The sequence below is a fragment of the Bacillus rossius genome, chromosome 7 (genome assembly GCF_032445375.1).
Source record: "Bacillus rossius redtenbacheri isolate Brsri chromosome 7, Brsri_v3, whole genome shotgun sequence".
In the NCBI taxonomy this organism is placed as follows: Eukaryota; Metazoa; Arthropoda; class Insecta; order Phasmatodea; family Bacillidae; genus Bacillus; species Bacillus rossius.
This window is the reverse complement of record NC_086335.1, coordinates 16,284,509-16,311,817: the sequence shown is the minus strand read 5'-3', so window position 1 is coordinate 16,311,817 and position 27,309 is coordinate 16,284,509. Positions and strand designations below refer to the sequence as shown.

The window sequence follows — 27,309 nt, the reverse complement described above, 5'->3', positions numbered from 1 at the left end:
AATACCGAGTACTCGTCGGAATTTCAGAAGTCCTTAGGTAGGAATTTCGTTCTCTACCATTGACATCAGTTGGCCGGGATTTATAATTAAAACAATTTAATATAAACTATATCGTGGTGTGCATTAATGTTGGAACCCAATTATAATATTGACAGTAACTTTTGTTTTTTCAAATGATGTGCCCAACCTAACTTCCAGTCGTTGAACAAACATTAGAGCTGACACAAATGGTTTTTTTTTCATAATTTTACATTCTTAATTATAATTTTTCATATACCATCAAGTATTCAAGCTTACCATATTGTTCTAACTTTATTTATTGTGTATAATCTGTATTACAGTATTGAGGATTAGCCCATAAGTAATTTTATTTTATTTTTTATTTTGTAATTATAACACAAACTATTATATATGCACACCCATACACAGAGAAAAAAAATTATCCACAATGAAGATCGTAATGTTAGTATAGAGTGTAAAACGTTTTTAATATAAAATACGCCAAAAGAGTGAAAATCAATTAATAGGCATAGATTCCAACGAATTTTAAAAATTAATTTTTAATTAATTTATTATAGTTTTACTTACTGAGGCATGAAATTAAAATACGTTTTTTACCATTACTTCAATTTTAAAATCAGTGATGATAATGTTTTGTTTAGTATAAAATAAAGGAAACTAAATTAAAATTATTACATCAAAACACATATTTATTCTGGCACTTAAAGCAGTCACGCCATGCATTTGTATTTTTTTTAACTTATTTTACATTTACTATATTAAAGTTCTGGATTGGAGTTTATTTAAACGTTTTTTCAAGCATTTATTATTATTATTTTTTTATTTTGAATGTTTTTCTAATTGAAAACATTGTTACTATGGTTTCTTCAGCTCGCTTCTATATTAATCAGAACCCAACTATCTTAATAATGATTTGTGTTGTATCAGTCAAAGGTGCAATGCTGGAGAAACGTAATAAATTAATAAACATCTACGAAATGTGACACTGTGATGGTTCAACATTCCCTTGCGCCAAACGATGAAGTAAAATATTCATTTTAAAATAAATTCTTAAGAAATCTGCCCTAGAAAAAAAAACTCGTTTGGATTTAATCCCATTAAATTTTGGCTTAAAATTTAAATTTTCTTACCATTTTCTGTAATGATAAAGTGCGAAATATTACGAACTTTTTGGGACAATCAATACACATTTTTTTTCAAAACTGAAAGGTTTGTCATTCTTTTTGGTGTGCAGTAACTAAAAAAGGTTATATGTTTTGGTTTTTTTTCCAACAGGGTTGTAAAGTAATTGCATTTAATTGGCAATATGTGCAATTAATTACTAGTCCAGACTACATAGACGAAAAAAGATGCTGAGTTTGCATTGATTCCCAACAAGCTGGATTTTTTGCACAGGTCTTGAATACGTCATTGCGAATGATTTGTCAAAAGTACCCATCGTTCCCGCTTGTGCGTTATTTTTTATTCGAGGTCAAAAGTCACCAATTTCTGTTTTAAACGTATATCTCTGAAATGCTAAGAGCTACCGTAAAAAATGATTTGACACAGTTTGTAGATCGTAAACTTCTCTTCAAAAAAGGTTTCAATACTTTTTCCTTACGAATCACCATTCTTGAGTTATCGCGATTAAAACCTCGAAAATACTAATATGCACTCATATGCGGCCAGTATGCATCATCGGGTATTCATTTTAAAGAAATAAATATTTGAGTATGGGTTTTTGTGACTCACGCACTCAAATACGGGAAAAATATACAATTTCGAGTGAGTCAACTATCCGTTCCTTATTCCATTGGTCGGTTGGCTTTGAGTAAAATCTGCCTGCGACACTCCATTGTTTGAGTAGAAACCGGCGTATACCTGATTTTTTGAAGGGACATAACTGTAGTAAATACAGTAAGTTTTGAACGGTTTTTCTTAGTGAATAGACGTGTTTGAAAATATTTTTATTTTAAACTGTGCGTTACAAAATTTTATAAAAATGTCAGAAGTTTGCTTCATTTACAGTGAATCTTTGACTGAAGGTGAAATCGTGGTTGCTGATCGTGGAATGAAGACTTTGATATATTCGAGTAATGAAAGTAGCCATGGGTTTTATGAATACTTGAAAGACAAACAATCTGTAACAATCCATAAGCAGTGACGTAAAATGTACACCCGGAAGATATATCTGTCTTCTTGGAGCAGTCTACACAAATCGATCAAGAAGAGGAAGAAAAGAGCGAAGAGGAAGAGACGAGTGATCAAGTAGAATTTGATGATGAATAATAGTGCAATTTTCTTGTTGCTAAAATTGTTATTAATAAAATATCGTCGCATAAAATTTTCTTGATCTAAATATATCGTGGGGTATTAACAATGGGGAAACCACGTTAAAAAAATAGCGCCGAGTACACTACCTCAGAGGTGGTGCGGAAATGTGTGCATATAATTTAAAATACGACATTCCTACGGTCTGAAGTCACGATATCACGAAAGCGGTGCTTCGTAGGGAAAAAATATTCATAAATTTTCTTGTAAAGAATCCCGCTGTCTACCAATTATGTCTTATCCATTTTTTACGGTAGCTTTTATCGTTTCACAGATATACGCAAAAACAGAAATTGGTGAACTTTAACCTCGAATAAAAAACCACGCACAAGCAGGATTGATGGGGACTTTTGACACATAATTTATAATGACGTATTAAAGACCTGTGCAAACATACAGCTTGTTAGGAATCAATGCAAACTCAAATTTCTATTTTGTCAGACTATACATGCAAACACGCATATTTTTTGCTGAAAATCTAAGCCATTAAACTTATTTTATTTAGAATTTTTGATGTCAAGCTATATAAAACTACTATTTTTCTAACTGAAGTTGGGTAGTTATACATGACATTGATGTGATTTTCTACAATGAATTTTAAAGGAGTATTTGTATAAATTATTTCATAAATATATGATATATATTTATAATGATATTCGTCAACACAGGTTTTACAAAAATCTTGTAGACAATCTTAAAATTTCAGAAAGTAATGGTGCCCGGTTATAATCAAGTATTTTTGTGGTTCAAGCTTTATGCGTTTGAAATATTATTTTAGGTTATGTATACAATTATTTCATATAATCTGCATGTCTTATATTTGGAAATTTTCTTTCTGTGTGCAATAATTAGAATAATGTATTTACTTTACAAACAGTGATACTCTTAATAAGTTTGTTTTATAACCAAAACACATATATATTGTAATTTAAAAACTTTAATGGCTATAAGAGAAAATATCCACATAAATAAAATTACAATGATATTATCACAGTCATAACACAGTAATAACACGCACACATAAACAACAACCTGAAGTGTGTTGTAGCTTTTCCGAAAACATAGATATGTTTTGGTATCTTTGCGACGCACTGTAAATAATAAACACTTTCAAACGATTAATTTAAAAAAAAAACATAATCTGGGTTGTTGTAAATGATTGGGAAACACTTATAATATTTAGATTCAGTCATAAGGTGACCCTCGAGTACAAAATATACAACGTCGAGATGTTTTTGCACGAGAAGGGCCGAATTATTGTTCAGTTGGTTACCCAATTTTTTTCAGTTCTTCTTGTGATATCTTGAAACCATCGTAGTTGCCTCGAAACGCTATAGGGTTCTCGGACTCACGTTCTTTCAAGTCAGTAATTATTTCTTCCTTCGAAGCTTCTTTCAGTGACTTTCCTTGGCCGTAAAACGTATCCTCTGTGTATATTCTGTCCTTACGTCGGTACGTGCCATGAATCTACAAACAAAAATAACTTCGTTAGTTAAAATAACATAGACAATAAATTACAGCTAGTATACAATAAAAAGGAGCTCTTTACTTGAATAAGAATGTGTTGTAAGAGTTCCCGCTGACTGTATTTACAAGAATAACGCATTAGTTTTGTCCCACTAAAATTAATCTGCTTTTCTATTATTTAATATATTGATGTGTGAGAAAAAACTTTTGCGCTTTTATTTTCAATATGATAATTAATTTTTAGGTAACATGGAAATAATTAAAATAAAATTAAATGGTTAAAACAGTATCTGGACCACGAAACGAAATAAAGTAGAAAATTCCGGAAGTCGAATCATAGTATCATAATGACTACATTTTTGATGATTTAACATCCAAGGTCTCAGTATACGGCATTTGGTAGGAGTAATATCATGAAAATGGAATGGACGTAGATAAAAAAAATGTGTCCTAAATATGGCGAACTTACGTTAAGCAACATTAACCCGTATATAGTCATTTTTGTAAACATTAGGAGATATACCAAACCAATTTATGTAACAAATGAAAATTTATGATACGTGAAATTACCCAGGAATATATTTTATATACTAATAATGTTATAATAAAAATCACAAACTTTTATGTGCCTAAGATAACTGGCATTCTAACTCAGGCAAATGATGTCAAAAAAATGTCTCACGTTGCAAAAAATCCAATAGTCGGTTTTATTATCATCCGCTATGTTCTTTGGGGTGCTTAATCTGAATATGGAGTTATCTAACAAATATTTCTGGTGCAGTTTGAGATATTCACATAAAACAGCGACATTTTCGTAAGTATTTTGGTTTTTTTGCTTATAATTTCACCAAAAAATGTGTTAACAAAAACCTCAATCCTATCATTTTTTAAGTAATCTCCATATTCCACATTTTGAGCTCCAACGCATATTTGTGCGTCCCATAGTTCTCGACATACAGCTCTTCATTTATTGGTCTTTTTTTTTTTTCCAAAAAGTGAAATTTTAATTTTTGAGTCATATTTTGAGCAATATATTTGGGAACATGCTGATCCTACGACGAAAATGGTTAAAAGTGATGTTGTAGCAAATCTATTTAGCTTTATTTATAGCTTAAAACGATGCCTCTAGAGCCAACAGTTGACCTATAATTTGCGTAAAACTAAAAAAAGAGAGAAAGATGAATTTAGGGATGATTTGATTTAAACCCTTTCCATTACGTGAAACTCCTCCGAAATTGTATAATTTCATTTTTCACAGATTCCTAAGCCTATTATAGGTATATTTTATGATATACCCAAAAATATATTATGATTTTATAGTATATTATAATAAGCATTAAAATATTAAGGTATTAATTATTTTAAGGTATTATAGTCCTGTAAGGAGTAGTCCAAATTAAAAAAAAAATGTGTGGGTCTAACCGCTGAAGTGTCCTTCAACTCATTATTTTGTGTACTCGCCAGGTGGTCGTCGTTAAGGAAGCGGAGCCTATTGAACTTATTGAACACAAACGATTTGTCTGTACAAACATTCAAATATCAGTCAAATTCCGAGTTAAAATATAATTACTTTTAAATATTTTGATTTATGAACAAACTGTTATTTTATTTTCTCATATGCCTTTTATGACTCGTACAACATTTTAATACAGTGGAAACCATTTTACAAATGTTTATATATAAAGGTGTAAATCAACAAATGTTACACCGGCATATTACTGTGGTTAATTTTTTAATCGCGCTCGGCTAAAGATCGTTGTTTTGCAAATGTCTGCCTAATGTATTTGCAATTATTACATAGGATGCATAAGTATTAAATAATGTGCAACGCCTCAAGTGTTGAGGTATCGGGGGACCTCGGTTAACAATTATGTTTAAATAATAACATTATGTATGTAATTTTTGAATCTAACAGTTGATTCTTTAAAGGCTCTAGTTAATTGGACATTCATATTTGCGTATTTGTGGTATTAATAGCAAAGAATTTTAAGAAATCCAGTTTGTGTGCATTGCATTAGATGGGTATGTTACATAATATCGCGATTTTAGGAGCTAAGTGTGGTTATTTACTGTGAAACAACTAGGTTATCATAACATTATTAGATTAATATCATCAACGACACCATCTCATTTATTAAATCCGCCTTTTTTAACCAAAAAAAGGTGAATTCCCCGACCACAGACTTCCGTTGGTGTCCTTAAAAAAACATTACAAAGACATTGATGTCGAGACCATCTTCACTGCTGACGAGGAATTTATGAATGCCTTGTACAGTGTAAACATGCGAGTGCCTCTAAATGAGCTGCGGCACAAATGCTATAAGTCTGCCGTTTATAAATTAACTTCATATATGGCCACTTTTCCCCCAACCAGAGCTGCAGCACACCTACATTTTCTGCGCTTTTATGTGCAAGTGCAGCTCTGGATTGGCCACAAGTATCATGGGGGGATTCGGAAGAGTTTTGTTTGAGAAGTACAAGCAAAGGTTACTGCCCATTATATCCAACCAGCTCCCTGCACCTGACAAAATCCTGCAACTGATTTAATGCTTGTGCAAAAAGGGCGTGCAACGGCAATGTGCAGGTGCAAGAAGGCTGGGCTGTATTGATCTAACATGTGTGAGCCTTGCGAAGCAACCAGCAGCTATATGCATCCCTACGATTTCGAAGGGGAATAAAATCTAAATAACAAACATCAGCCAACTTTTCAAGTTAAATTTAATAAACTGTGTACTCGTTGCACGTGCCAACCCTAAAATTTCAAGCATACCTTCAATTTTTTTGGTATTTCTTTCTTACAGATTTTTCAGAGGTAGAGCCGCAGCCAGGGCCTTATGGAATCCGTGCCCTTCTGTTCCCAAGGACGGCGAACAAGACATCGTTAAACAAAAAATTTGATGTGCTCTCAGTGTACGGTCAATGGTAGGATTAATTTCACTATTGGAACGGAAGTGGTATGAACGGAAATGTTTAATGACGGACCTGCCACATGTGGCGGATGACGCGAACCAAAGTTCACAAAGACAAATATAAACTTTATAATATTACCAGTTTAATTAATTTTAACAATATTAACAGTATCTATTCTAATAAATTTGTCGAAAATCACGTCGCAAGTCGGGATTTATTATTAATTTTTCAAGTCTTCTTCACTTTTGTCGAAGCCGTTTCTTTATAATGTTGAACATTTCAGTCTGCTTATCAAATCATTCAATAGACAACGTAGCTACTCCAGCAGCGAATCAAAGCGGTGGGTGTGGAAACTATGTGGGGTTAGCGTCCAAAAATGTAGATGAAAACACAATTTAAATATATCATACGCTGGGCACTACTTTAAAGAATTTTATATTAAAAATCTTGTCGGAGTTTCGTATTATTTGTGTATTAACTCGTTACCGAGGTAAGATGTTATACATCTCTGGCGAGTTATAAAGAGTCGCTCTCTTCTTTTGTACGTAATTACGTAAATATTCATTAATATCTTTCACTATGATTATATTCTAACATGTGAAAAACAAAAATATAGCTATTTTGTAAAAAAAAAGCAAAGTATAATAGTCATGGAAAGGGTTTAGATCAAAAAATCCCAAAATCAAAGTTCCTCGTTTTTTTGAAATCATTCAAATTATGAGTCAACTGTTGGGTCCAACTAAACGCATCGTTTTGTGCTAGAATTCAAGCTAAACATATTTTCTATAACTTCACTATTGAACATTTTTGGTATACGATCAGCATGTTCCCCAATATATGACTGAAAATGTGACTCAAAAATTAAAATTTACTTATTGTAAAAAAAATTACCAATCTTTTAATTGTTTTTTATCGAGAACTATGGTACATACAGAGGATAAGTTAAGCTCAAATTGGGGCACATTTAGACTTCTTCAAAAACGGTAAGAGTTAGTTTTTCGCTACCACATTATACTGTTAAAATTATAAGCGAAAAATGAAACAAAAAGTACAAGAATTTCGCTTTTTTTTTAATCAACCACCAAACGCACCAGGTAATTCTGTTGGATGACTTCATATTCGAATTCAGTGCCCCAAAAACCTAAGGGATGGTAGTAAAACTGACATCTAGATATTTTGCAAAGTGGAATTACCATTTTCGCGTATTATTACAACGATTATACACCAAATTCACTTTTTAAATTCCCAGAAAGCTTGTAGCACAGCTGTAGAGCGCGCGCTTTTTGACCTCAAGGGGCGCGATTAAACCTCTCACTGGATTTTAGATATTTTCAAAGAAATGGTACATATTGTATCCGTTACCAGGGTGCAAAGTTCAGAAAATGTTTATATAGTTTTTCGTTTCATTGTCCATAGACCACAAAACCATAATTAACTCAAAGTTTATATATATATATATATATATATATATATATATATATATATATATATATATATATATATATAGTGGATTCAATCATTGTCGCAAAATTTCTCAAATCATTTTTAAAATGATACATAAAATATTTTTAAGAGGAAAATATTGGTCGAGTTCTTTAATGGGAAATATCCGACCAAAGAGGTAGTAATGGAGAAGGTTTTTTAAAAAACAGAAAAATTATTGTAACTCCCATAATATGGAAAGTATCACAAACCTTTAAACTTATTATAACTCGTAGGAGTAATGTCAAAATATATTGCGGGAAAAGGTTTTTGATACGACCAACAGCAAAGGTTTGAAAAAATTAGGGTTGGCGGAAAAAAAAAAATTGTTAGGCACAACATTGTATTCTTACAAATTTTGTATTAAAGTTTTAATTTTTATACCAAAATTTTGTGTGAAACAATTTTTGATTGGACAAGCTGTTGCTGAAGGGTTGAAAAGATTTGGTGTGGAATTAAAAAAAAAAATTCATAACTCTCTTAGTAGGTACACTATAAATCCGTTCAAATTTTTGTAAATCATATAAATTTTATTTAATTTTTTGTCTGAAAACGTTTTTAATAATATGAACCATTGTAGCAAGGGATTAAAAAATAAAGGGGTATGATTTTAACAGAGTACGATGTACACTGTTACATCCATCTAGTTTTACTGTAAATCCTTAAATTATAACCTACAAATTTCGTCTAAAATAATTTTTATACGACTAACCATTACTGCAAGGTTAGAAGGGTTGCAGGACAAAAAAAAATTCATTACTCCCTTCTACAAAGTAAGTTTTATCCAAACATTTTGTCTAAAATAATTTTTGATTAGACGAACCGTTGCTACAAGGGGGATAAAAAAAAATATAATTTTAAATAATTCATTAATCTCTTAGTTGCAACACTAATAAATCCTATCAAACGGATTGTAAATCTAATTTTTTTAACCTAAATCTTTCGTTGGTAATAATTTTTGATAATACAAATGATTACTACAAGGTTTGGAAATAAGAAGGGTAGGACAATAATGCCATTATACTTTTAATATATATACTTTCAAATACATTATAAATTATTGCAAAACACCTCAGCTTTATTTAAAACATTTGGCTGAACCAGCAAAAACAGGAGTTGAAACAAAAAAAAATTATATTTTTGGTATCAATTTCGTGGGAATTTATTAATAATTATCTTAATGTGACCTTAAACCCAAGTCCAAAAACAATTTCTACGACTACATATTAGTGCAAGAGATGAAAATAGTGTTTGAAATAAAAAATAAATGTATAACTACCTTAGTAGGCAGATATGAAAATCGTTAAAATTGTCAATGCTGGATGTGTTAAAAAACATTAAATATAATTTAAGTGCATGGAATATGATAAAATGTTAATTGATTTTTTTATATTGGCGAAAATAAATGTATGTTATGTAGGCTACATTAAGTACTTAAATGATCAAGGAGTTTATAGAAGTTTCCAAAATATTTCCAGAAGAAAGAGTTACTTTGAAATATACCTACGTCTGTAGGCTGTGCCGATAGGGATTTTCATAATTTTACTTTTTTAACAACATTATAATGTAATAATAGTAATATTTAATCAGCTCAATAAAGTAAAGGTTAATTTGCAGAAATTTTAAACAGAATGATTTCAGTCGTTTAAGCAAAAATCAAATGTACACAACTACACTAAGTGTTAAATAAGTGTTTTAAAATGTTCCAGGTTAATATTTTACTAATTCTATAGAAGTATAACTTCTTACATGTGCGGAAACTTTAAAGTATTTACTATTTAGAGAATTTTAACATGATTTGCAGTAATTTAATAAAATTCCTAATTGAAAATCAGGTCCAAAATCGGGCTTTTTTTCGGAATAGTTTCTAATAGTTCAAAATATACGGTTATTCGTGATGCCATTTGTTATCTGCGTTTGATGGTGCCAAGCAATATTTACGATTCAGACAGCGAATCCCAGTGGCTTACACAGAAATAATGTGTGTGAGTCGCATTTAGAAATATTTGGTTTTTTAAAATCGACTATTATATTTATAATTTTATTTATCAAAATCGACATTATTTCAAAAAAAATTCAAAGTTGATTTCGTGTTTGAGTTTCATATTATATGTTTATTTGCAACATAAACAACATGAGAACACATGAGTTTGCTCGTTATCGAAGCCAGATGTTTACGCATCACTGGAGAGTACTGAAAGACTCACTTATTGTTTTGTTTATGAACCTTTATGTTTGTATAAAGTTTTTATGGATTTTCATTTTAAATGATAAAATATATGTATTTTTATGCAAATAAAAACCAAAATATTGCTTAAAATACTTGATCAGACACAAATATTAACATAATTTTTATTAAATGTTATTTAAAAGATACTTTGATACATATAACATACTCCTTTTAATAAACTATTTAATCTTTCGAGGTCAAACCACGTCGAAGGCGTATATTGAACCAACGTTTCGACATGCATTACAGCAGGCATCTTCAGGGTTGAAAAATCAATATTTAATTTAATTTTCTTAGCTTATTGTGTACTGTCTTCAGCATATACGTTTTGGACATGTTTAAATTAATTATTTATTTTGTGTAAGAAATCCAATCTACTTAAGTTTTTATTTGATTTAGGAGATGGACTCTTTAAAATTATATTTCAACTTCTTCTGAATTTCTATATATGATGTCTTTCTTAGCTTCAAGAAAGTTATACAAAATATTTTTAAATTGTTTGTTTAAGACTTTTGTGTATTAGAAAAACATCCTCCACCAAAAAATTATTGTTTATTACGACGAATACAGGCTTTTGAATTATATAGAAGTTATCAAGTTCACACGTCAAAGCTTTGGGGGATATGCACGATATGATGACAAGTCAGAAATGTCAATGAACATAAGTACAGTAATATTTAATTTTATTGCTTAAGCCAGTACAGTATACGCTGCGGGATGTCACTTCGGCGATAGTGCGCACGGTACACAGCACACCACAATTATGCATTGGAAGTACTTGGAAGCGTCGTCTGTACTAGCGAATTGAAGGCTACGAAAATATTGGCACGTTTGCTGCGTTTGTGTATTTTCCACTATCTAAGTGATACTGTTTCGTGTATTGTTTCAAATAATGAATTCCACATAACAGGAATCCAGTTTGTTTCATTGTGCATGTTTACAACTATTACGAAAAACGGATTCATCTCCGGACCAATTTTTAATGCCATTTCTGCGTTCTACATAAAAACATGTCCTACAAACATAGAGATTTATATGTATTAATGACCCATCCCGTTAACGAAAACCATTGGAATATATAGTTTGTTCGAAATTTAAACCGTCAGTTACAAAAAGTTTAATTACCAACAAAAAATATTGAGTTACAATTTTCGAAGTAGCAATGTTTTAATTATATGTGAAAAAAATGGATTAAAGTGAAATATTATAACTATAATGTAAGAGTTTTACTAGTAACATTATTTTATTTCTTTAAATCTATTGTAGATTTATTTAATTCAGTCACGTTTAATGTGTTTGAAAAAAGTAAATTTTAATTTTAACTTGTACAAATTTTTAAAAATGAAATACTTTATTTATTTTTGTGAAGTACTTTCAGAGAGTAGCACTCTCACCATGTCCCAGAAGTAGCAGTTGAAGCCGAAGTTGACGTGGAAGTACTGGTGGTGGTTGTCGTGGAAGATGGTGTCCGGCTGCCAGGGCAGCCACCACGGAGCCTTGAAGTCGATGCCGGAGTGGTCGATGATGCCGTTGTAGTACGTGAACAGGGCGATCACGTAGAAGGGCACTGGAACAAAGACACACAGTGAAATTTTTTTAACTGGTACTGAAATATATTTTGATAGATACAAATATTTTATTTTTTATAAACCTATGTCTTCTATACAATTATAATAAACTAAAATATATATAGAATATATTTAAATATAAGTACCTCTATGTTTATTTAACTTTTAATTACTTTCACATTAAAATAACATTTGATTAATTGATTGACAAATATGTTGAAATAATTTTATTATATTAACATGGATTTAAAATTAAATTATGTAAAGAATGGGCAGGCCATAATTATATATTATATATTCTATATATGCTTACATATTTTTTTATAAACCTATGTCTTCTATACAATTATAATAAAAGTAACAATAGTATTACAAAAAAAAATATTGATAAAGAACTTCTGTAAATCATAACTCATACCATTGTCAATGGACTTAATGAGTTCGCTCGATGCTGATGGATGTTAATAATTGTTAAGTACGATCCAAACAAATAAATGTATTGTAATTTTGGTGCTTGTCGCAAAGCCAAACCAAGCGTATATGTAAGCTCCGTTGACTAAGTAGATATAATTAACAAGAGATGTAATATTTCACTGTTCATGTAACTAAAATTCCTCCAATGTTTTTGTACGCGAAAAATGTAATGTGTTTTGTCATATAGTCCCTAGAGACTTTAATGTGAGAAGTAGCTCTCAAAAATATAGGGTGCGTTCTTCCTCTTGGTACCGACCATCTGGTAACAAACAAAGAAATTACTGTAAAGTCGAAAGCCATATACAGTACCATTATACAACATTGCCTACAGATATTCTAAACTAGCGGTTGGATAAACAGTTAATCTCAAATAACATGTTCCACAGTTCTAGTTCCTGAATGATAACGTTTTTGAACACATACAAACACCTCTGTAGAAATGCAGTAATGTCATTGTATTTTCACCCACAAAAATGCTGTAAAAATTACGGAATATTTCATATACTTTTACAAAAACGTTTATTGTCACATAGTTACCTAATTTTTTTGGTTACGTTAATTTTTTTTTACTTTGCTCTTTAGTTAATTTACGTGTCACACTATAAATTTAACTCGGTAGATGAACGAATCTCACGTCGACATTAATTTTCGTATTGTTTTAATAGTCGACTCTCAAGCAATATAAAAGTGACATTCATATTCATTAATGTAATTAATTTCAAGAAATAATATTTTTTCTAAAAGCTCACTGCAAATACATCAATTGACGGTTTAAGGCAGATTTCGAAGAAATTAGTTAAAATTATACAACTTCTGGAAATTTTCAACTTTTAATAGTTACGTGGTCGATAAAAAAAATCTTTATTTTAAAGTTTATACAGGTCTTCCCCTGTTTCATAAAGCATTCATTTTTACTAACACTATAACTGCCGTAATTTTGCACAAATTACTTCCAGACTAAAAAAAGAGCTTATATTGTATAGGTGTTCCTCGTGCCTTGTTCCTTACTTTAAAATTATTTTCTTCTTCTTTGTAGAAAGGGACACATAGTCTAATGATGAACAACACTAAATATTCTAGAAACAAACCATATTACCTAAAAAATTTTGTCGTTAAGATTTTTAAATTTTTAAACATTCTCAGTAACGTTATTTTCAACTTAACATTGTTTTTTTACAAAGTAAGATATGTCGATTGTTTAGGTAAACTATTTTTTTCAATAAAATTCCAACAACACGACATGTCAAAATTGCGAAGGTTAATTTTACTTTTTGAAAAATTCGTAGTTACACAGTTACGTCTTTCATGTTGTGTAGGTTAAAATGTTTATTAACATAAAATACAATCTTGCTTAGTATCGTCAGGTTTTTTTTTAGAACATTTTTGCAGTGGGGATTAATTTTGGTTTTCTGGCACCTCTTTGTTTCTTATTACTTCAGATAAACATTAACTATATAAATTTTACTGCTGTGAATTTTTTTCACCATTTGGCCCTTTAATTTTTTAACCTATATCTGAGTGACCAACCGAAACAAAGCAACTGAAAGAGAGTAGAGAGTTTACGGCTTACAAAATTCTCTGCTAGTTAACTTTACGTCATACTTAGTTTGAGAGTTATTTCGCAAAAAGTGGCTTCCAAGGCGATACCCAGTAAACATTTGAAAACATAATCGTGGAGTGAATCCAAGGAGACCTCACAGGGACCTTCTACCTACCCAAATGCCGCAATAATGAAACGTTCCTGACGACTAGGGCTGCAAAATACAATTCATGGTAATTGCAAAAATACATTGAAAAAAAAAGATATGAACGATTATGGCAAATTGTTATCTATTCGGGACAATGGCTTGTTATCCTTTAGACAGGTTTAAGGTCGAGGAGATAGGTGTGGCCGTTCTCTGAAAGAGACAAGTGGACGGCATGGACAGGTAATGTTACATGACACATTGCTGATTAGTGGTTTTGAGTCTCGGAATGTTGCGACTTCATCCCACAGCGAGTTTGCTCATTTTCTCATAATTTGCTATTTTCACGTGAGAAGCAGTTTCGAAATTGAATCACTTATTTTGAAAAAAAATCACTTTCCTGCTTATATGATGTAACTAAGTTCACAGACGCCATGTTCGTTTACAAAAATCATGGCGTTTTGTTTTGTATTCAGGCTTAGCGTATATTCTCTACAAGCTCGTTAGAACAAGAGAACACAATAGTGACCAGGGATATTGGCTAAGAAAACACGCATTTTGTAGGTACAATGAAAACTATTACAGAATTTGCCTAGAGTGATTTCAGCAAACCATAGGAAACCGAAAGATAATGGATAAGCCAGAATTAGTTCTCGGGTCCCCTGTAATAAATGTCTGATGTATTATTTGGAATAGTTTCAAGTTTCTTTATCATGTTTTAATTCCTTAAAAGATATTTTAACATATCTGCCAGGAGAAGGAATAATTATTTGCCAAAAAAAATTACACATGTATAGTGTGGCGTTAGAACATCAACACACATGGCAGTCTTACGTAATATTGGTAAATTCAAAGTTATACTTGACACTTAATTGCAATTTTAAAACATAGTTTTCTATTAACTAATATTTAAGCAGTTTTCTACGCAAGCGTTAGTATTCATCTCTGTTTTATTAATTTATATGACCTAATTAAACGTCTGAAACATCGTTCAGAAACCAGTATCTACACATATTATTTTTAAAATCGTATTTAATCAAATATTTAAAATAATATTCTTTAGAAGTTATATGACTGAAAAAAATTTACGCTTATACACTATAATAAGACCTTCCTAACATTCATAACAGTAATAATGCTTTTCAATATTATATGATTGGAAACGAACCCTTAAAAAATATTAGTAATTATAGTTGGGCTATTTTGAAAGTTATATTTTTTATTTATTTGAAGATACTAAAATTTATAACATAACAAGTTCTAATGTAGGTATCGCATCTTTACAAAACGTAAAGAAAGAAAGTAGGTAGCATGATACAAGGGTTCATTTCTGCTTATTCGTTTTTTCAATCGTTGAAGTGTCAGATAAATGACGCACCAGGATTTCTTAATATATAATTTTCCTGTCCATACAATGTTCAGCTACGCTCTCTCGCAGCGAGTGCTGCGGGCAGTTGTGACATAAGCTTTTTATTTCCGGGGGGATGGGTTATTGTGGTCTTTAACAATTATTAATTTGTATTTTAATCGATTTATTATTTGTTTGGAATTTTAACTGGTCATTATTATTATGTTTAAGTGCAAAAGCAGATATTTTTTTATCTTTCTTCATGTTGAAATTTCCTAAATTGCATCTGCAAGATGAAATTAGTAGTGCGCATTACCACTCTGAGCGCTAGAAATTTGAACCAAAAGCGTTGCCCACTCTTGTCGATGGGAGTAGATGTGATGTTCAAAAACCACCTCATTTCGGGCCACGGAACTAGCAGCTTCAGCATGATGTTATATTAATGGCAAATACTTTATGTCTCCTGTGGGTGTTATAAAAAATACTCAAATTTAATAAAAAAAATTCTTCGATTTTATTTTGTTAAATTTAAAAAAATACACTACCTACTTGAAAACAACAAATGTTAACAACGATCCGGCACAGAATGCATTTGTGTAATAAGTGATGCAATAGAATATTCCTGTGAGGCCATTAACTCTGAATTGTTTACTAAAATTCTTAATATTTAATAGTTATATAATATAATGAAATATTACGCTTTGAATTACTTATTGCTAAAAAATTATCTATTTTTCCGATAAAAAATTAATCATTTATTTATTTTTTAAAGATAAATCGGTATTTATTTTAGTTAGTTAAGGATGTATTGTAAATCCAATAGGTTATTCTAAAATATTAATGCTTATTTTTTATGTACCAAAAAAATTGACTAATTTTTTTTTAAAGAAAAGAAAATTTTAATGTTTAAAATACTGATATTTTGCAAAAAGAATATTAATTTATTTATTTAATGGACAAAAATTAATTTGGTATAAATTTTATTTATAAAATTACACCTTTATGATTCAGATACTAAATAACAAAGTGTAAATTATCTGCAAAATTCCCCGAAGTATAACTTAAAATGAGAGAAAACTTGGTTTTTATGCTATATATATGCTTTAAAAAAACCTTGCATGTGAATTTAACATATGTCTAAATAAATGTTACCTAACACTTATTACGATTTTTTTCATAATATTTAAAAGTTTTACTCGATATAGTTTAATTTGAGTTTCTTACGATTTCCACACTCTTTTATTTTCATACGGCAGTGTTCGCCAGCACCTCGCTGCAAGCAGCAGGCCATTACCTCGCTGCAAGCAACAGGCCAGTACCGAAGACCAACTCACCGAAGTGTATCGGCACACTGAAGATGGGCAGCATCATGAATATCTGTATGTGGAGTATCTCTACCGGGTGTATCGCCGTCACGGAGAAGGCAGTGGGCTGCTTGTACTTGTGGTGCATCTTGTGGAAGTGCTTGTAGAGGAAGGGCGTGTGGTAGATTCTGTGCAGCCAGTAAGTCGTGTAGTCCTGCTCGAGAAGCATCGACAAGCATGAGTCCAATCAGTACTGTTGTAAAACTCACAATTACAATTTTCTCGAACAAAATAATTAATATTTTATTTTAAAAAAAAATTGGTTGTCTGTAAAGTCGGTTTACGGACGATAGTTTAACGTGACAACGTCATAACAAAACATTGATGAAATGATTGATCCAGAAGAAAAGGAAATATCATATTCGGCCTGAGACTGAGCCGTAATAGGTTTTTGCAAACAAACCATTTAGGCATAAAAAATTTTTAATTTTTCTATCTTTTGTATGATAAAATCTACCTCTGCATACTTTTATGAATAAAATTGAATCATTTTTATTGAATTATCACTATTTTGTATGGATACAAAGAAGGAGTGAAATGAAATGAACAATTTAATTAATAAATTTACTTTTATTTGCATTCATTATTCAAATATATTTATTACTTTTGAAATGTTACGTGCCCCGTATTTTTTTACAAGTTCAAAAAAAAAATTGCACCTGCCGTGATTCGAACCGACAATCTTAAAAATAATGTACCACTGACCGTTCAGCCACGAGGCCATTGTTGATAGCTGATAGTTTCAGATGTTATATATAAAGTTTATAAAAATTTTGTTCACGATAGGGGAATAATATTATTTTGTTTTCATAACTCGATTTTATAACAAATACGCATCACAAATACACCAAACTTATTTATAAGGTGTTACAATATTTTTTTAAAACATTGTGCAAAAGATCCCGGTTGTAATTTGAATTATTATGTGTAACTGTAAAACACCATTGTTGGTTCAAAACGTATTTGAATATTTAACATTACTTTTAAATAACCGCACCGATTGTGCTGAAAATCGGTGGACGATCGTTAAATTACATAATATTAATAATTCAAACGACGAAAATATGATTGAAAAGTCAAATCGATGGTCGTTCCAATTGAGTGGAAGAGAGATGTCACGCATGCGTACAATGAGCAAACAGGAACATCCGTAGTGGGACATCCGTAGTGGGACACTTTTTCGTGAGTGCAGCCGGCGTTCATCGATTTATTAGACGTTGTCACGTCAAAAATTATTTGCCAAGAAAACATCTACATTAAAAATTTACGGTAGTGGTGACTATTTTAGTTAAGCATCTTGGAACGAATCACCGTATTCTTAAGCGAAAAAGGTTTTATGATGCTAGTTGATAAATGTTGTACGACGAAACATTTTTTAGCTAACAAGAGGCGAACATGCTAAAACAAACCAAAAACCTTTTCTTAACAATTTCAAAAAGCCACAAAATTCAAAACGTTAGAGTCTGTTTAGAGAAATCTTACAATTATTTGCAATTTCCTTACATTTGAAACTCATTTAAAACTAAAGTTATGTTATTTCAATGCAACTTTTAAAGAGCTTTAAAGTTATTTTAAAATGAAACTTAAATTTTCTAAATTTAAATTATCACTATAAACTTAGGAATCCTTTTAGGCATATTATAAATACAAAAAGTAGTATAGAATATTTTCTCTGGCTACTGGTTCCTGGTTTTGGAATGTGGATGGAGTTGGCCATCTTGGGTGTGACGTCATTGCGGCTATCTAAAAGATGACGTCTCCGTTGAAACTATTGTTACGACTGCCATGGCTATCTTGGATGACATTGACCTTGACCTCAGCCGCCTTCTTAAATGTTGCCATCTTGGAATCTAGTGACCCAATCTCCGAACGTCAAAATTTTCGTTACGCCCACCATCTTGGATTATGATGTCACAGTTGCACTTTTTCGTTACAGTCTCTATCATAAAATTACTTAAATAATGAGATATAAAACCAAAAAAAATAACAAATTTATAAAATAATTTAAATAATAAATGTTTAATAAATATCATTTCACCATTTCGAATATTGTCCGCGATATTGAAAAACCTTATTTTTCATCAGAAAAATTGGGATTGTTTTTAAAATTTATAAAAAAATTGCTTGGTTAAATTTTGATTATATAAAAAAAACTGTGTTTGGACCCTGCGAGGTTATTCCATTAAAAATAGTATCGCATCTTTCTTCCACGGAAGACACCGGCAGACCGACCTCCCACCACTATTTCCAAGGCAGATATTTCATCAGCCAGTTGACGTAATGGCGACCATCTTGTTTTCGTCTGCTGGATTACAAGATATCGAAATTCAAAATTGCGGCTGAGGTTCAAGGTCATCCAAGATGGCCACTGTGAGATCAGAATTCAATATGGCAACCGTAAAGAAAATTTCAACAGTTCTTCATTACTCAAGATGACCCCCATGACGTTACAATCAAGATGGCCGACCCCATTCACAATCCACTAGGCTACAAGGAACCCGTAGCCTGAGGAAATATTATTTACTACTATAATTATATTTGATTTAAGATTTACGAATTTTTTTCCTATTATCAAACGCAATTTAGTTTTTATTGTAAGATGTTAAATTTTCTATAGATAACGGTTTTCGTGTAAAATTTATAAAAGTAAAGGTTCAAAATAAAATACCTAGAATTGGTTGGGTTATTTGATAGTACTTGAGCAATGATAGAAGCTACTGGTCACCTGGTACACGAAGATGACGGGCCACTGAGCGAACCACCAGGTCCACGAGAACTCGCCGAACTCGTAGTAGACGGTGGACCAGCCGCCGTTGCTGACCCAGCAGGCGACGGCGCCCGATAGAGTGCTGGTGAACGCCAGGCTGGTGCAGCCGAACACGATTTCGTGTCGCTCCAGATCAGGCGGCATGAACTTCTCCGGCTGGCACTTCCACTCGTGCGGCCGGTCGCGCTTGTTCAGGTAGTAGTACCACTGCGGCAGCACTTTCGGCAGTCACTTGCAGCAGTCACAGCCGTCTCTTACAGCAGTCACTAACAGCATTAACTAAAAGCAGTCCCTTACAGCATTCACTTACAGCAGTCACAACATTCACTTTCAGCAGTCACTCACAGCAGTCTCTCACAGTTGTCACTGACAGCAATCTAGTGCAGCATTCACTTACAACTGTCACTTACAGCAGTCTTTCATAGCAGTCAGAACATTCACTTTCTGCACTCACTCACAGCAGTCTCTCACAGTAGTCACTCACAGAAATCTGGTATAACATTCACATAGGTACAGCATTTACTTACAGCAGTCACTTACAGCAGTAACACAGCAGTCTATCGCAGCATTAACTTTTAGTTGTCACTAACAACAGTCACTCGCAGCAGTCACTCACAACAGTCTCCCACAGTAGTATCTTACAGTAGTCACCGCTTTCAACCGTCTTAACTTAGATTTAATTAAGAAAATAACACACAGAAGTGTCAAGTATAAAAATTTATTTCGGGAGAAAATAAAAAAAAAAATTAAATTCTATTGAAAAAACCTTACGTACAGAAAAATTAGTGGTAAGTGGTTTGTAATTCCAGGTGTTGTAAAATATCACTTTGCCTCAACACAAATAAAATCCTTTATTCAGAGAAATCATCTCGCATCTTTTTTAATCTCTCTCTCTCTCTCTCTTCCCCCCCCCGTTCCCCCTTCACCAACCCGAAGACAAATGGTCATAATATAGAACAATCATAATTTAGGAACACACAAGTAAAAACCATCCTCAAACAGCAAATTACACCTTTGAAACATCGTTACTTAGAGCGTAAAAACTTTGTACCATCTTATGTTAGTTATGTTATTTATAGTTTGGTTTTCCAAAGCTATGACCACACTCCCTGCAGCCGGACATAATGAATGTTTTAATTAACTAGGGCAGGAAGGACTGTTTTAGGGTCTCTTCAAATCCAGGGCAAAAAATAGAACCCGAAACTCTTCGTTATACTGCTCTGTGCTCCTGCATGATCGATGGTAAGTGCCACGTGTTCTTATCGTAAGTAGACAATTTGCCCAATTATTTCATAACATTATTTAAAATCAGTGAACCTTGATCAAATTTCAAGCGTTCAACGTGTCAAACTGAAATCACGCGATTCATATAACAATACGAGTTTAAAAACAGTTTTGATAACAATCTTTTAGATAGCAATAAACCTAGAAAAAATACCGAAGTGCTTTTATATTCTTCGTAAAAATTTTATTAATTAATTTTTAAAATATTAAGTGGGTACAAAATTTGCTTCCAACATTATTTTAATAATTTTCTGTGAATCTTTATTAATAAACTATTTAAAAAATTGAGTTTAATAATTGGTGCTCTTGTTTAGTAATGTAAATAGTCATCCCTCTTTTTTGCTTTGTAGTATTTGTTGTAAATTTAAAACTATTCGCTTTTCATAAGAAAATTATATATAATTAAAAAAAATTTCCAATCAAAAGCAAAGAAGATATTTCTGATTTCTGGTTCGAAATGTTTTTGATAATCTAAATTGATAAAGTGTAAAAAATGTGTCTTTTAAATTTTATTTGATCATATTTATATTATTTAAGTTAAAATAATCATGCCTTAAGGAATATTGTAAAATGTTCAGTGAAATTGGGAATAAATATTTAAATTAAAGTCTTAAAATTTCGATTTCATTTTACCTCTATGTACCGTTAAAAATTTCAATTAACTAACTCTGAAAATTTATGTTTACTTTAAAATTTAGATAATACTCATCAATTTGACTGTGAATAAATAATTTTAATTACATATTAAATTCATTATAAAGTATTTGAAAAGAAAACCTATTAGAGATGGCTTTGAATACATTATTTTTATTGTATATCACTACAAAATACAACATACTTTAGACATGATCAATGAAATAGTAAAGAGAATCATGCGAAAGAATGGCTTTCGGAAGAGGATGAAATATTTCACTTATTTTCACTGACGTAAAATTGGAGTATTAATTTGACCATTATATTAAAGAAATTCCTATTGATTTAATTTTTTATAAAGGAAAGCCTGAATTAAAATTGCATATGTACCTTAAAGCAATTAAATTTAATTGCCGAAAACCTCTGATAGAAAACTGTAACATGACTTACATGCAAAAAACCACCGATAGCGAAGTACATTGTGTAGGAAACTGTACAAGCTGCTAACCAGTAGTAGAATACGTTCTTGAGGTACAGAGATTCTAAGGTTACTTCCGACCACTTGATGTGGCTGAAGCTAATGGAAGCGTCACCATGAATGATTCCTAAATATTTCAAACAGTGGATGAACATGATGAGCCATTCACCTGTGAATCAGAAACAAAACAATCTTTATTTTATATATCAATATTATTCGTAAATAAGGCACCAGAATCATCACAATTTCTAGTATAAAATGTTTTTTGGGCATTCGGCATGCCAGAAGAAACCTCAATTAACATAAGAAAATATAAACATGTATACACAAGAAAACCAGCCAATATAAGGTAATATAAGGTAATGTCGAAAAAACATAGACAGCACAGCAAATTCCGGTGAAGAAATAAGTCAAATAGTTATTCCTTCAGACGGACATGGTGGGCTATCAATGACGAGACAGTAGCATCAAGAACTTAAAATAAAAACCAAAAAACACAATAACAGTTGAATCCACCAATTAGACAAAACAGATGAATTGGAAAACACCACGACAGAACACGGACTAAACATATATTCTGGACACCACAGAGATGACAGCACAGACGAACACCGTGAGCGTTCTAAGAGTGCTCGCGTCCAAGATATGTGCTTTGATACATCGCTGGGTTTGCCTGTGCATCTCTGTGTTGTAATTGTGTTATCCATTTTATGTATTTAGTATCGGAGTTGGGTTCTTCTGTTTTTCTCTGTATTGTTGAAGGTCTTTTTTTGTCTTTATTTACTTTTCTTGTTGCTAAATTGTTGGGGACTCACCACAATGCCAAAAAGCCAAATTGACCATAACGCCGACAGTTATAAAACTGCTGTGTACCACAACGCCGAAAAATGTCATTGCAGGACTGCCACAAAGGTTAGGTTAAGTTAGACTAGTTGAGGTTAGACTAGGTTAGGTTAGACTAGGTTAGGTTGGACTAGGTTAGGTTAGGCTCGGCTAGGCTAGGATAGGCTAGGTTAAGTTAGGTTATATTACGCTAGGTTAGGTTAGGTTAGGTAAGGTTAGGTTTGATTGTGATATTTCGGCGTTATGGTACATTTAAGAAGCACACACAAATTCATTCAGTTGTTATTTCGGCGTTGTGGTACACAGCAGTTTTATAGCTGTCGGTGTTGTGGTCAATTTTGACATTCGGCGTTATGGTATTTCGGCGATGTGTTAATTCGGCGTTGTGGTAACGACCCCAAAATTGATAGCCCACTGTATATGTCTGTGCTGTAATAATTACTTGACTCATTCCTTCCATGGAATGTTCTCTGCTGACTATGTTTCTAATTGTTTTATCTCAACTGATTTGGCCTTGTTCTTGTGTTTGCCTATTTATCACTTTTTTTTGTTATAGAGGTTTCTTATGACATACCGTGTAAACAGCCATTGGTGTATGTACGAGTACAAAACATCTTAAATCAAATTTACCCATTGCAATAACCGTTTAAGGAAATCGCAATTTTTTCCTATTCAGTCTCCAAAAATTATTTGTAAATTAAGTAACAGGTTATTTTAGACGAATTTATAAACTAAGGTGTATTTGTGTTTGCCGAAATAAAAACAAATTCTGATCTGCAGTGAGATTACATGAATCCAATAGGCTTAAAAACACAAATTAATCATTATTGATTTTCTTCTGAATCTCTCTGCACTTTTAATCACAAACCATTGCAGATTGTTATTTATAATTACATTTTGCATTGAATTTTTCATCTTGGAATTTCAATAATGGTAAAATCATTAAATTTTAAGTTTTATCTTACATGAAATTTAAAAATAAGTTGGAGTCAGAAGATATATTATTCGTACAAAAGAAAAAACATCTAATTTGTCAAATTATCAACGATATTTCAAGAGATAATATTACAATTTCTTATACAAAGATTTATTACTTGATATATCACGTTATGAATTATAGCTATGTTGATTTGCGAACGAGTTATTTTATAGACTTTCAATCATAAATTAAAAATGAGTTCGACCATTGTCATATTTTTTTGACGAGACAACGTCTAATAAATCGATGAACGCTGGCTGCACGCACGAAAAATTGTCCCACTACGGATGTCCCACTACGGATGTCCCACTACGGACGTGTCCTGTTTGCTCATTGTTCGCATGCGTGAAATCTCTCTGGTATGTTGCGGACAGTACAGAGAACTCGGCTGGCACATGGCGGAAAACCGAGGTTATTGTTGTGCACCGCGCCACGGGAGTATATTCGCCAGGAAATGGCGTTCTTACAAGTACGTATTATTTTTATAACTAGTGTAAATCAGTATATTTAAACAGTGTTGTATGAGTATTGTTTTAGCTGTGTAACTAAATATTAATTGCTGGTATGATACTTTTCACGCTTTAGTTTGACATTGGTAATTATTTGTTATGAGTTATTATTTGATAAACTAAATCACACACCGTTTTATAGTTATGAGTCCACGAGCGTGTAAATAATTCGAGTCCAACAGAGAATATGCTGATTAAAAGAAATTCAAACTAATATCGTGCCTGGAATATTATAAATTTATAACATCTGAAACAATTGTTTACAATATGGCCTCGTGGCTGTGCGGTTAGCATGGCTGCCGATAGATTGACGGATCAAATCCCAGCTGCTGATTTTTTTTTGTACTTGTAAAAATAAATACGGCGCACACGACACTTCAAAAGTAATAAATATATTTAAATTAATGAATGCAAATAAAAGTAAATTTATTAATTAAATTGTAGATTTCATTTAACTCCTTTGTATCCATACAAAATAGTGATAATTCAATAAAAAATGATTCAATTTTATTCATAAAAGTATGTGGAGGTAGATTTTATAATACAAAGAATATAATATTTTTAATGCCTAAATGGTTTGGTTGCAAAATCCTATTACGGCTCAGTGTCACGCCGAATATAATTATTCATTTTCTTCAGGATCAATCATTTAATAAATGTTTTGTTATGACGTTGTCACGTTAAACAATCGTCCGTAAACCGACTTTACAGACAACTAATTTTTTTTTATTGGAAACAAGAAATATCCTTTTATTTATTTTTATTACTATTTATTATATTATATAATATGTAAAAAAAATCAAATTTAGGTAATAAAATTTAAAAAAACACAGTACATGTGTCTTCTAATAAGATAAATTTTTGGAGGTAAGGAAATGGCAGTTAATTTTAAAAAGTTAAACAGATTAGGAATCCTTATGCTTCATTCAATTAAACTTCAATCAATTCATATTATTAGTAAAAATCCAATAAACCAGCTTTTGTATCAGACATTGTGCACACATGCTCGTACGCAGTTAACACTAAATACTTGTTATTGCGTGCTGTAAGCACGGCTAATGCACGCACCCCTCATGGTGGCACCCATGACGAACACCGCGAGGAACACGATGACGGGCCGCAACAGCTCGGGCACGCGGCCCCACACCTTGTCCACGGTCTCGCTGTGGCTGTCCATCCACGTGACCGCCATCGGGTCGTAGGGCACCGTCGGTCCTCCATTCTGCTTCTTCGAGGCGGCGTCCGCGTCCGAGCCCATGACGGCCGCCAGTCCTGCGCACGCTACCTGCTGTACCTCGGCGCGCGCCTCGCCTGGCCTCGCTCGCACACTAGCGCTCGCGTGGCTGCAACACCGACTAATATACCCGCGGTCACCCCTGCGTAGACCTAGAGATCGTTTCAAGGTCACTTCCCCCTCCAACCCTGTCCGTGTGCCAGCTCTCCTCTGCTCCCCCTACTTCACACCTCTTGTCGTCCATGCACCCCGATAAGCACCTTCGTTTGTTTTCTCCCGTGTCTCGTCGCGATGTGATCGTTCGAGCGCTATCTGCTTTTGCGTTATCAGTGCGAATGTTGTGCAAAGTTTCCAATGTAGCGATTGTGTTCAAATTCAACTATGTATAATACTGTAGCATTGCGTGTTCACTCCCACACTGCGTCCGTTGTAAAGAGGTTTTTTTAAAGCTTCTCATTTTACTCTTGAAGGTCTTTTTTTTTTTTCGCAGTATTCAGAGCGTGCTGGAGTGCAAGGCGATAGCTTGATATCCGTGACAGATGAATCAATGGGTGTAATAGTTCATTGGATGTAATTCGACTTGATGCGCTGCGCGAAGGGTGATCTAATTCCTTGCAACATTGCTAACCGGTAACCCACTGCCATTGATAACAAAAGCAGGTCACACAAAGAACGCGGCTGCAGATTTATGCTCTATCAAATATATGAGTAAAGACGAACCTATCTTATTCACATAATAAACAATAATAATATGTCATGTGTAAAAACCATTTCATATTACACTTTTTATGCTTGGCACTATTTTCAGGATATTGCTAATATTGTATCATTTAAATGGAAACATGTTATTTGCGATATCAATTACAAACATGCTTAACTAAAGCGTTTAACGCAATTAAATTTGGGGCCATGAATAAATTTGTTCATAAAATATCCATTAAAGTGTCATATAAAATTATATTTGTTTGTAATGTAAGTATACTGACCACTTTAATATATCCGGTTTCACAAAATTCATCTCTATGCATAGCCTTATTAAAATGAAAACTTAGTCTTGCCTTAGTGGAAATAAAATAATATTTTTCTTACGAAATTAGTTGCTAAATAAATAATCCACTTTATATATGCAATGCGGTATATGTAACATTCACACCCCTTAAAAGTAATTAGGAATATAATAATAAAAATTATTTTTCTGCTTGTCCTAGACACAGGTATTTGTCTTGACTATAGGAAGGCCCGCATAAATGCTGCTTTACAGAGATATTTAGTTCTGTGCTCTGGCGCTAGAGGCAACTCCCATGAAAATAACATAACCCTTTACTCCCAGAAGTTAGCCATTAAATCATTTATTTTCCCTTTGTGGTAAAGTTTTAAACGAAAGTGTTGGTAATACTTAAGACCTATACGACATAAGTTTAATGTGCTCGATATTGTTTCTACTGAGAGTATATTGAATTTTTTGTTCTGCGCCCTCAATTTGGTTCATCCTTGGAATAACTCTGTTCGTATCCAAAATTGTTTCAAAAGAAAGTCTTATATAATACGTAGAAGGTTAAAAATAACTTTGAACTGATTTTATGCTGTACTCTTTAAAGAAGTTACGAATATGTTTTGCCTTGAACTCTTATTTTTTCCATCCCTTTAACTAACTGTAAGTGTTATCGAAACCTTCCCAACCAAAATATTTTGTTTCTATTGTTAGAAGTTATAATAATTTCAA

General features: G+C 32.3%; 1 protein-coding gene across 1 annotated transcript; it reads right to left on the bottom strand.

The window, feature by feature from the left end:
* Positions 1–3,250: 3,250 nt before the first annotated feature.
* On the bottom strand, positions 3,251–25,703 carry LOC134533688 (lathosterol oxidase-like). The gene is made up of 6 exons (XM_063371244.1): positions 25,421–25,703; positions 21,994–22,190; positions 19,585–19,833; positions 16,830–17,013; positions 11,815–11,987; positions 3,251–3,798 (listed from the first exon to the last, which is right to left on the bottom strand). Exons 1-6 carry the CDS (start codon positions 25,608–25,610, stop codon positions 3,601–3,603), a joined length of 1,191 nt encoding a protein of 396 aa, XP_063227314.1. The 5' UTR covers positions 25,611–25,703; the 3' UTR covers positions 3,251–3,600.
* Between the last annotated feature and the right edge of the window lie 1,606 nt (positions 25,704–27,309).